This window comes from Chlorocebus sabaeus, chromosome 1 (genome assembly GCF_047675955.1).
Source record: "Chlorocebus sabaeus isolate Y175 chromosome 1, mChlSab1.0.hap1, whole genome shotgun sequence".
NCBI lineage: Eukaryota > Metazoa > Chordata > Mammalia > Primates > Cercopithecidae > Chlorocebus > Chlorocebus sabaeus.
The window spans coordinates 103,157,539-103,169,551 of record NC_132904.1 but is presented as its reverse complement, the minus strand read 5'-3'; the positions used below and the strand labels follow the sequence as shown (position 1 = coordinate 103,169,551).

At 34.6% G+C, this 12,013-nt stretch overlaps 1 protein-coding gene across 1 annotated transcript in view; it reads left to right on the top strand.

Annotated features, from left to right (window-relative positions):
* GUCY1A2 (guanylate cyclase 1 soluble subunit alpha 2) overlaps nt 1-11,396 on the top strand; it is a 330,187-nt gene extending 318,791 nt beyond the window's left edge. Inside the window, exon 8 of the mRNA XM_008020725.3 lies at nt 1,507-11,396. Within this exon, the coding sequence (XP_008018916.2) occupies nt 1,507-1,714 (208 nt within the window). The 3' untranslated portion in view covers nt 1,715-11,396. The remainder of the gene's footprint in view (nt 1-1,506) is intronic.
* The last annotated feature ends 617 nt before the right edge of the window (nt 11,397-12,013 follow it).

The following is a 12,013-nucleotide window of genomic DNA, read 5'->3' as shown; positions in this document are numbered from 1 at the left end:
AAATTAAATATAGACTGCTCATATTATACCTTATTAGTACTACCAACTGTTGTTTTAGGTAATATTTCCTATCCATTAATAGCATTCGAGAAGGAATATTTTCTTCTCCTTAGAGATTCTTATAATTGACTGTGCAATGTTCTTGTATGTTCACGCATCCTTTATTCCGCTTGTGCTTATTGGTTCTTTTGCCCCAACCTGTCTCCTACACAGCATAACTTGGAACTGCTGCTAACATGAATCTGTGTTAGGAGGATGGGTTGTTTTTAAGAAAAAGATAATGGGTTTGGATCCAAGGTGCTTTCCAAATAAAGTCCAAACTCTTAGTTTAGAGCTTTAAAACTTTTTCCTAACCTACTGTCCCAGTCTTAACCCTCATTCTGACCTCACTGGGGAATGTCATCATATGGTTAGAAACTTTACATTTTTCGTGTTTCTAACCCTTTGGTTACATCATTCTGTACGTGCCTTTAAATAACATCTAGTCCATGAAGTCTCTATGGTCCTCCCACTGCAAATACTTTTTTCTTTAGACTTCTGCAATTTTCGTGTCTACTTTTCTGATGGCATCTAGCCTATTCTGTTCTATACTTTTATATTACTCTGTGTTTTGTTCATTTGTTGAGGGTTTTTAAAAACTCTTTTATTCTGTTTCTGTATCTGTTGACAAAACTGTGAGCTTTTTAGATGTGTTCTACTCCTTATATTCACAGAAGTGTCTAGGAGGTTTTTCTTGGGCAATAAGAAATAGTCTATAAAGAGCTGTTGAGTTAAATTGAATTGTTGGGCCACACTTTCAGATACAAGTATGAAACTGAACATTACATGAAACTGGACAAGTTTAATGAATAAATTTATTCCAGTGTTAGTGTTTTGAAGAAGAGTCTTTATGTGTGACTGGAAGAGAAGAATCAAGCTTTTTAACCAATAATGCTATCGAGTTTGGATAGCATGCTTGGCTAGAAATCAGCAAGCAGGTATCAGAGACACTGGGAGTCATGAAATGTTGTTCTACAAAGGTAAATACTTGATTAATGTTTTTTCCATACAGGACACACATTTAAAGCACATGGTTTACCAAACATAAAAGGAGTGCACTAGAATTTGGGCAGGTTTTAAAAACAGAGAACGTGAATCCTGCATGCTTGAAATAAAACCTGTATTATGCAGTTTCCTCGGACCTTTGTTTAGGGAAAACAATTAACATTTGAACAAATATTTTCAAGGAATGCTGTTTAGAAAGAAATCAATCTTGAACAAATACTTTCAGGTAGTACCACACTTAGCTTTGAGGTTTTTTTTTTTTTTTTAATTACATGAAGGGATCTCTTCTGGATTATAACATTTCCTAGCATTTGGAATCTGATGAAGGCCACATCTATACAAAGAAATAGAGGTGTCACCATGAGCAGTCAGAGACAGGCTTCCTCAGCCTTTAAAATTTCTGTCCACGTATTTACATTTCCCTGGCCTACTTGATTCATGTGCTCTGTATTTTTTTCTTAGATTATTAAAACGGGAAGAAAGTTTCATATTCATTCCGCGGTCTCGTGAAGAGCTTCCAGACAACTTTCCAAAGGAAATTCCTGGGATCTGCTATTTCCTGGAGGTAAGGACTGGTCCAAAGCCACCAAAGCCTTCTCTTTCTTCGTCGAGAATAAAAAAGGTTTCCTACAACATCGGCACCATGTTCCTCCGGGAGACAAGCCTCTGAGACCTGCTACAGAACAAAGACTCCTCCAAAAAAGCACAAGCCCAGAACATGGGTCACCAGAGCGGGGGTGGAAAGAGATTGTGTCTCTTTCATTGCTTTGTTGAGAACAAGCAGCAAAATTTCTGTATTATGTCAGGCAATAATCCTACTAAAAGGTGGAGGTGACCGCTGTCAATAAAAAGCCGGAGGATGAGGGAAATAAGATGTGTCCATTCATATGAGTGTTTTTGGTCATATATATATACATATATTTTAATTACAAGTGTGGGTCCTCTTTCAGAACTAACCAATAAATAGATTCCATGTTTTCTTGTTTATCACACATACAAGTATCTTTCCCTATATATTTGTACCACTTTTGGGAGCCAGTTTTGATTATATATTCCTACATTTAGTGAGTTGGTGGGTGAGGAATATTTTCTAAGTTTCTTTTTCTGAACAGACATTTCATACATGTATCATGGCAGTGTGGTAAACTTCCCGACTGGAAGAATTGTAACTCGGCAAAATATTTTAGGGATATTACCTATTTTTATACATATCTCTTCTAGATAACTACATTTCACACATTATTAGATTTTCAGAATCTGCTTCTGTATTGTTAGTATATTATATAATACTAACCTATTAATCTAACATAGTTTCCCTTATTTAGAGAAATCAGTGCTTGGACTGAGAATACATATAACCAAGGATTTCAGATACCAAGAAAGCATTCTATGTCTGCTTAGTAAATATATCTTAGATTTAATTAATGTAGCATGGAATCCAGAGGAAATGGAATTTCCAAATACCAGATATATCTGTAACCAAGATTGAAGAAAGGTCTCTTTGCCACCTTCTAACAAATATCAGTTAAAATGAGATGCTTTGCTACACTGGACCCTTTTCAACTTAGCACTTATATAGGTAGCTTTTGCAGCACTAAACTGTATTCTAATAAACAGCATTCAACTAAATGACATGTTAGTTACCCCCTTCCTTTTCCCCAGTTGATGCCTCCTAAGAGCCGAATGCTATTCTTGAGAGCAAATTCCTGGATACTGGCATTAGTGACAAAGAAGTTTCAGGACATTTTGCCAAGAATGTTGTTTCTTCTTGTACAACACAAAGCAAGGAAACCTCTGTATTTTATGGCTTTGAGGTTTTAAAAAAAAATGTTCTGCAGTTTGATTGATACGGCTTTTAAATTCAGTGAATCACTTTCATGAATACTGAAGTAGCTATAATCTTCAGAACTAGTAATCATTATAGTTACAGATAGGATTCCATTGCATGTCCTGCTCAAATTAAGACCTGTTCTCATTAATCAATACTGCATGAAAATATTACTGGCTCACACTAAAATTAGGAGCATCATGTGTCCAGAGTTTTCCTGTTTGGGATCAAATATAAAATCTAAGTTTCTATTGACGTTAATAAACTGGAAGCATTTGTTTCCTTGAAACCTTGGAGAGGTCATTTTCCTACTCATTGATAACTTACGTCTAACTGAATGCAATATTCTTTTCTGTTCAGGGATTTTGGTGCATTATGGTTTGGTTATGACATAACTCAGTTAAGGAATATATTTACTAATTTCCAATGTCGTCTATGAGGCTTATTTAATGTTTTTAAATTTTCTATTTGTGTGGCTAGAAGGCATTTGTAGATATGCAAATATTTGTTATAATCATGATCCCTTTTATAATTTGAGTTATTTTCTTGCCCTGGGGGTTTATAAGGGCACGAGTACAACTCTTTATGTGGAGAAGACAGGAAGTAGACCTTGAACTCTAAACCTTTGCCTGATCCCCTCTTCTGTGGGCCTGTATCTCTGGACAATGAGGAGGTTTACAGTCAGTATGAGCAGAGCAGGCTGGTTGCACCTCAGTCCTCATGCTTATATTAGAAAATGCCTTAGCAATGTTGATGGGCTCCTTGTAGCACTGGAGCATGGGGAGAGAACAAGCTCACTGATATCGTTTATTATGTCTTCAGTAACTTAGAACTTATTATGGTATATTAAATCAATAAACATGTTGGTGATGAACAATGAGTTTTGTAACCATAAGGCTGAAAGGGACTTCCAGGAATATCCAATCTATTTCTCTCACTTTTTGTAAAGATTTGTCTAAGCAACTACAAACACATATTTATTCTCTCCATACTTAAGAATATCTATGGGAAGCATATTTGAAAAGCATCACTGGAAATCCACCTCATTACTAGTGATAGGCCTGGAGAGAAGTATTGTATTTATGTGTCTCAATTTGTCAGAAGAATCACAAATTCTGTATTAGTTTATATGATTTTACTTAGAGAATAAGTATCCATTTACATTGCCATAAATGTCACGATGAAGAACGTGCCAGAGATTTCTTATCTGTCACCGACAGGATGTCAACTACATTTTTCATATGTTATCATCTAAGTGTATATTCAAAGCTATAGTCTGAGATAATGGTCCAATCTGTTATCATTTTGCTAATCTATTATAGTTGATTATTGTAGTTACAATGTTTCTATGTGTTTGTGAAGTACTATATAAAATGTCTGTTCATTCAAACTTCAATCACAGAAGTTAGAAGATGGAGAAAGAATTATATTTTTATTTGTCCTACACAATGCCATCTACATCTCTTCTCTTAGGAACTGTGATTGTAACAATGTGGTGGCATTTGTTATTTCATATGACTTATCTATATTCTCACTTACTTACAAACTATTACCAACAGCATGCATTTTAGTATGGCAGATAAAAGAAATTTATGTGATATTTCCTTAGAAACCAAATGATATTAAATTGGGGAAATGGTTTTAACCCACTCTACATGGGATACTTTAAAATATAATTTGGCACCTATAGCTCTTGCATTTTAATGTTCTTTTAAGCTGCTATTTGGAAGAAGGCAACTTATAACTGGCCATAAGCACCAAAGCATCAATCACATTGGTATCAGGATTATGTTGATGGAGAGAATGTCATCATTTGCAAATAAATCAGTTATCTAACAAAATCAGAATCCCCCAATATGTACTCAGAATGTACTACCCTGTATCTTCTTTGTGGACCTTAATAATTAGGTATCATTGACCATAATAAAAAATAATAATATGCCTCAGAAACATAGTAGTTGGATCTCTTGTCTATATAATATAGAGAAGGGGAAGAAGACATAGCTTCCAGGTAACATGGGACCCAACTGCCTACAATCTGCCTTTATTCATCTCTTGCTCTATATTTTAAGTAATCTTGGATTTTCCTTTTAATATCTGATTATGTGGAATCAAGTGAGCTTTGATCTGGGACTCTGAGACAGACATTGATGCCTGAGATTTGAGGGTGGGTCCGTAGGTTCAGCACTTCAAATGTTATTTCTCACAGTCTTGCACTCCTTCCTCTTGTCCAGTGACAATGGTGTCAGGACACAGTAGTTTAGAGTGAATGTGCATGTCTCTTCAGGAAAAGCAAAGCAAAAGAGAATAACAACTTAAACAAAATCTCATTCACAAAGGGAGCAAGACTTTCAACTTTGCAAATGCCTCCAAAGAGTTCTAGTAATATAACGTGAAATTAAATTGATAGATAACAAAAGGCAAAGCCATGGAGAATTCTGAAAACCCCACCAGGCATTGTGTTTTGTACAGAATCATATTGCTGCTGAACAAAACTGTGTGTGTATCTAAAGTCGTAAGGCATCAAGTAGGAGCTCAAAATTATGACCATCATTAAATATATTTGTGGAAGCCTTCTTGGGTTCCAGACTTTCTGAGGGGAAGTGTTGTGGATGGTTAAGGCAAAAAGTAATACTTTTACACACAGGTTTCTGTCTTGTCATTTTGAGAATGACTCAGCCCATTCTAGACCCTTTCTTACTCCATTCTGTCCCTAGAAACTATCTCACCCCTCAAGCCTGGCCACAGCAAACAGCATTCTGTCTTCACTTCTGAACCCAGAATGGCTACAGAAAGGGTTGCTGGTGCCTCATTCAGGCAGATAGGAAGGACCACACACAGTCAGGCCTGAGTAACAATGTACTTCTGAAGTGTAGTAATGAACTGGATGTGCCGGGGCATTAATTATGTCTGCAGTTTCTCCCTCTGCTCTTTCTTCAAAACCCAGTCCGACTCCAAGCACTTCATGCAACTTCACTGAATGTTCCTTTGAAATTAATTATAAATGACTCTGAATAGGCTTTGGGTAGTACTAGATGCCTTTCAGCCGACAATATCTAGAAACTCAAGTCCAAGAACCAAGCCCTATATTGTAGCTTAGTTGTTTCTACTGTTAGATTATAGACCTTCAACTACAAAAATTATGTCATTTCAGAGGCTTCTATAAGCATAGTTTAATAAATCTAGCCCAAAAATCATGATGCATAAGAGACTGAATTAGTAAGGTTTAAATTTCTAAACGATTTATGGGCAGCCCTTGATATGAATATTCCTAAACCACAACCAGCTGGTTTAACATACACATAAATTGTGTTCACGTGATTGAACAAAATGTACTGTTAAATGGGTAAGTTGACCCCAGCTATGGACTCAATTTCAAGATCCTCGTGGTGGTGAATGAAGAGCAGACACTGATATTATGTACAGATTAACATAATCTTGTCGGGCTATATTGAGATAGTGTGCAAAATTCCTTCCTCACACTTGATCCAAACAATTGAAACCTACATATTACTGTTCTTCCATCCTTTTCTTCCTTCCTTTCTTCCTTCCTTTAATTAAAAAAAGTCATTGATACATTTATAACACAGGAAGTATCACAGCTAATCTCATATTCTAAAATAGTTTTATAAAGTGATTAATATTTTTAGTTTGTGTATATGTATATGTGTGTTTATTGAATGTAGATGTTCATGATTGAAAGAAATAAGTTTCTTTGGAAGGACTTGGGACTGCAGAGAAGTAAAGTTTGTGTCTTTATTTCTAATATGTTATAACCAGATCATGGTTTCAGTTAAGCACTTCATTGCCATTCAATCCTTATTAAGAAATGACCAGCCGGGCGCGGTGGCTCACGCTTGTAATCCCAGCACTTTGGGAGGCTGAGACAGGCGGATCACGAGGTGAGAAGATCGAGACCATCCTGGCTAACACGGTGAAACCCTGTCTCTGTTAAAAAATACAAAAAATTAGCCAGGCGTGGTGGCGGGTGCCTGTAGTCCCAGCTACTTGGGAAGCTAAGGCAGGAGAATGGCATGAACCCAGGAGGCAGAGGTTACAGTGAGCTGAGATCGCGCCACTGCACTCCAGCCTGGGCGACAGAGAGAGACTCAGTCTCAAAAAAAAAAAAAAAAAGGAATGACCTAGTTCAGTGGTTTAACTGATCTGCTTGGAAGTATCTGACTGGCTTCATAAGAATTCCATAGGGAGTTTTAGGAATACAGAAGACTAGTCTTTACCTTCAGAGATTTGAATTCAGTAGGTCTCGGGGAGGGCCTAGGAATCTGTGTTTAGAAAATCAGTAATGCTAATATATAGCCAGACTTGGGAATCATTGAAAAGTATTCAAATAATCTCAATTACTAGGAGTAAATACAAGCTGACGGGGATAGTAATGTTATTTCATTTGTAGTTATTTTGAAAAGTTAAATACTCTAGGCCTCATACCATTATTTCTTTCACAAATTTTAGTTTTGGATTTGATTTCCAAATTGTGGTCTTCTTTCTGAGCATAAATCTTCAAACTTAGAGACAGATGTCAACACTGATAAGCATGAGGGATGAATATTGCTCACTATAGGGCTATTAGGCATACTAGATACAGTACTATTTTCTTAGTTACTGCCAGAGCTGTGCGGTATATTGCAACATTTGCTAATCCTCACCACCGAGGTAAAAACTATGACCTTTGGGACACAGAAGCAAATATCAAAGTGACAGCCTTACTTCTGAATGCTTTGATTTTTATGTTATGAAAAGACACCAACTTAATACTTAGTCTCACTATGTACTTTTCATATTGAATTGTATATTATCTGAAAAGGGATTTCCAAGCAATACCTTATAACAACCTTTCAAGCAATAATTTAAGCCATGGTGATGATGCCATATGAAGCTTGCACTTCTTTGCATTTCATAGAGCCTTTGTGAAAACAGAAACATGTTTTATACAAGCAATAATACAGCTGGTGTGGACTTTTTAAAGATATTCATTATTCTGTAGCAAAATGAGCAGCAAGTAATGACTCAGATTAAAAATATCTGAGCAAATGATATGCTTAATCTATCTCAGAAGTTATTTGCAAACATGCTGTAAAGTGATTAATATACATCAGATTATTTCTGGTGCATAATTTTTAAAATGGCTATCAAAATATGATTTCTATTCCTGTCAAAGAGTTTTGTGTATTATTTATAATGTTGCCCAATTTTTGGATCTTTGTAGTATATAATAGTAAAGAAGAAGTTAAGGATGGATAAATGAGTGGAAGTAGAGCATAGGTTGGAAGGTTGGAAGAGGTGATTGAGAAAGTAGGCTTTGCAGAAATATAGATTGGTCTCGGGGCAGATTAATTCAAATGTTGGTTTGATACAGTCTTGGAAGATGAAAGAATAAAGATAAAAGAGCTCATTATTACTGTTTTCAATGATAGCTACACAAGTGTTTGGTAAGTATGATAATATTTTGGCTTCAGAATATGATTGACTGAAAGTCACCTGTAGTACAATAAATAAATGTCTGAAAATGATTATTCAATAATATTGAAAAAACACTAAAGCTTTCAGATTTCGAAATGAAAAAAATCACGTTTTTAGTCTTCTTAAAATACAATTTTAATAGGATATGGCAAACTCAATGATAATCAGTTCTTTAGTAGTTACATTTACTTCTCCATCATTTAGAATAATATGTAAGGATCACAGCTAAAATCAACTGGTAAATTTATGTTTACACTGAGCAATATCTAAACATCAGATTATTATTTAGCATATAAGCTTAGGATTCAGTCCTAAGCATCTAAATAAGATGACAGCACCTATAATTGCCTAGCGAGGTAAACAATCCTTTAAACGTGAATATGAACACATTTGAATGGTGGGTGTGTTTGGTAGTATTTTGTCTTTAACTTTCTATTACTCATAGCAAAACTTAATTTAGCATCTGCCTGCCCACAGTTTGGAAAATTTCCCTATCAAAATCAAGCAGGATTGTTGATTCACTGAGGCTTTGACAATTATCCCCTTTATATCACTGGATCCTTAAAGCCTTAGTAAGAATGGTTTTGGTTTAAATAATGGAAAATATTTAATTTGAATCTATTAAATTACACTGAATTTATCCTTCCAGTTAATTCATCCAGTTGCTGATCAGATTATTCTTCATATTAGACTTAAGTGTTACTGTTGCTTGTTATTTAAAAGCAGAAAAGAAAAACCAAATGACAGGTCTGAGTATCAGTTTCTTTTTTATTCTTTTGATACATATTTTTAAAATGAAGAAATCACTCTATATTCAGTCTTCCTTTGTGGACTTTTCGCCATTTGCAGATAAAGAAGGAATTCTACTTAATATATTTTTACTGTGGTCTATTAAATGTCATTAAACCTATATCTAACAGGAAAGTAATAACTGGAATAAAATCAAGAATGTGCAAAATTGTTTCTTCACACCAACTCACTTTCTGAAGACAATTCTTTGCATTTTGCTGCCTAACATTTACACATCAGACTCAGGACAAAGGGACAAATGGAGTGAGTGAGGTGGGCAGGAGCTTTAGATGAGATGAAGCAAAGAGAGTTAATTTTTTCTTCAGGAAGATGTAGAGACTCGTAAAGGAGAGGCAATTTCTGTAACAAACACCTCTGGTTTAATGAAAGCCAAATTATTTATTTGACTACTGGTCACTCATTTTTAAAAAGAGAAGAGAAAGACAAAAAAAGAGAAACCCTTCACAAGCCATTTTTAGCTTTCCTAGGAGGTAGTGCCAACCTCTAGGCAGCTGCACATCTCAGTGAAGCTGGGATAGAAGCTTACAGAGCTACAAATAGATACTTTCTGAAGGTGGCAGATAGAACTAGTGTTGGTTACAATGATGAAGGTTAATGAAAGTGTCAGAACATCTGGGTTGAAAGAACAAAGAAGGCCAAATACCAGCTCTGCCATATGCCACAGAAAACCCTACTAAAATTAGCACAGAAAAACAGACTAACAGTATGCAAGTCATATTAAAACAAACTATATTTTTTCCTTTTATAACATGCCTGGCTGAGCTAGCATTCAGTGAGAAGAATATACTTTTGTCTCATGCATCATTTGAAAAAAAAATTGTTGTTCTGACATTAAAGAAAGTATATATTCCTTTATAGTTGGAAAATTTAATCACAAATAGGAAATATTTATTTTGTGTTCTGAAATTTGTAAACTTCTTTTGGGAGCTGTACTCTATGTCATATTCTTCTTCACACTTTTCTCAAATTGGGTTTGGCTGCTAGCAAGACAAGTGTGGAACTTTAGAGCAGAAAGATGTCCATCTATCCCTTAGAGAATGTGCCAGAGTATTTGGGCTGAAGAGAGAATCACCCCGTAGCATTGAATGGTTTTCTGTGAGACATGAAGACTCTAGTTTTCTAAACTTAAAAGTGGTTGGGTAGTACCTTAATCATCAAAGATTTTTTACTTACATGTAACTGGTTAATTCATGCAGAGTTTGTTTACAACAGAAACTTTAAAATGAGGGAACAAACCTGAGCAATTTTTAATCAAAATTATCAGTTAGAAAAAGAATTTAAGACAAAGATTTATTGTCCTGAGTCAACTTACTCATATCCAAAACTTAGAATGTGAGAGACTTTTGAAAGTTTTCTGAATGTATCATGTTCTTTAGCAATGAGAAATACAATTAATTTTGTTTCTAGGTTCCTTAGAGTTTTATCCTCTGATGATAACATCTAATTGTGAATTACATTTAAGTGATTTTTACTTTATATTTTCCACTTGTTGCAGAAAAAAAAATGTCCTAAATATGACAGACTTACAAATCATGGCATTGAGCCAGGGTTTGCAAATTTGGCAATATTATTTTACTTAAAATATTACACTTTTTAAAATAATATAAGCATTAAGGATAACAGTCAAATAATACTGTATTTTCAGCTTGTTCACATTAGAATATAGAACAATGCATTGTAAACTTGGAATAAAATCTAAGTCTAAACCAATTTATTTTCAAATCATTTGAACAATAAATATGAATATTGCTACATCACCTCTGACTAATAAGAAACTATACATTTCCATACCCAATGAAACCTCAGTTTCCACAGCAATTCTACTTTTATTGCCTCCCAAGAAGTATTTCTTCATGGTCAATGTAACTCTTTAAAGGCTAGCAAATGAATATGACTTTCTTCTGAGGTTTGGGTAATCTGGATCAATATGTATGTTTCTAACCACTTGAAAGGCTGTCTCCTTTTTTAGCCTTTTAAGTTACAATTTCCATAAAATGAAGCAAAATATGAAAACACCTAGTTGATTTATCAGTAACGTGAAACCCTCCTTCTGAATTTTATTGGTAAAAATTACCACACTGAAACCCAAACTTAACCTTGGCTTGGACTCTCAAATAAATTGCTTTTGTATTCTTTGACTACAAAGTATTCTCAAAAAGAAGAAATTATTTACGATGGTAGATCAAACTCTAGCCAAGAAGGTCTAGATAACTAGAGGACTATATAATTATCTAAAGTAATTCAGGGGGATTTTTAGGAAAAATTCTGTTTTTGTGTAAAAATTATTAGTAATGGATGGCAGCCCAAACTACTATTCCTCCTTTAACATTTGTTTCAAGTATGTCACCAGGCACTCACATAAAATTCATTTATTTGTTATATGACTCAATGACCCGAAATAACAGGTGCTCATTGCTTTTTCATTTGATCATTAAAAACACTTTTATTCTGTTTTAAAAAAATTCTTCTACTAAAATGCAAATGATTACCTGGCTATAGGAGGAGTCCCATTTTATGAGCATGTATGAAATATTTAGCTGGATTCAGCTGGAATGCAACTTAGAGAAAGGAATGGATACCAGTAGAGAAGATGGAAAGAGACAGAAAAATCAAACTTTGCTTACATCAAAATTAGGTCTGTAGTCTAATCCTGTTAACCTATAAGAAAGCTGAAAATAGATAAGGATAAATAATAGATTTTTAAACAAAGTATTTATATGTAATAGAATGTCATAAAAATGACAGAATGCCATGAAATTCAGCATGTCAAAACTTTGATAAAACAAACAATAAATATGCTAATTAGAGTGAATATTTAAAGGGACAAAAAACTTGTCACATCATAGATGTCTC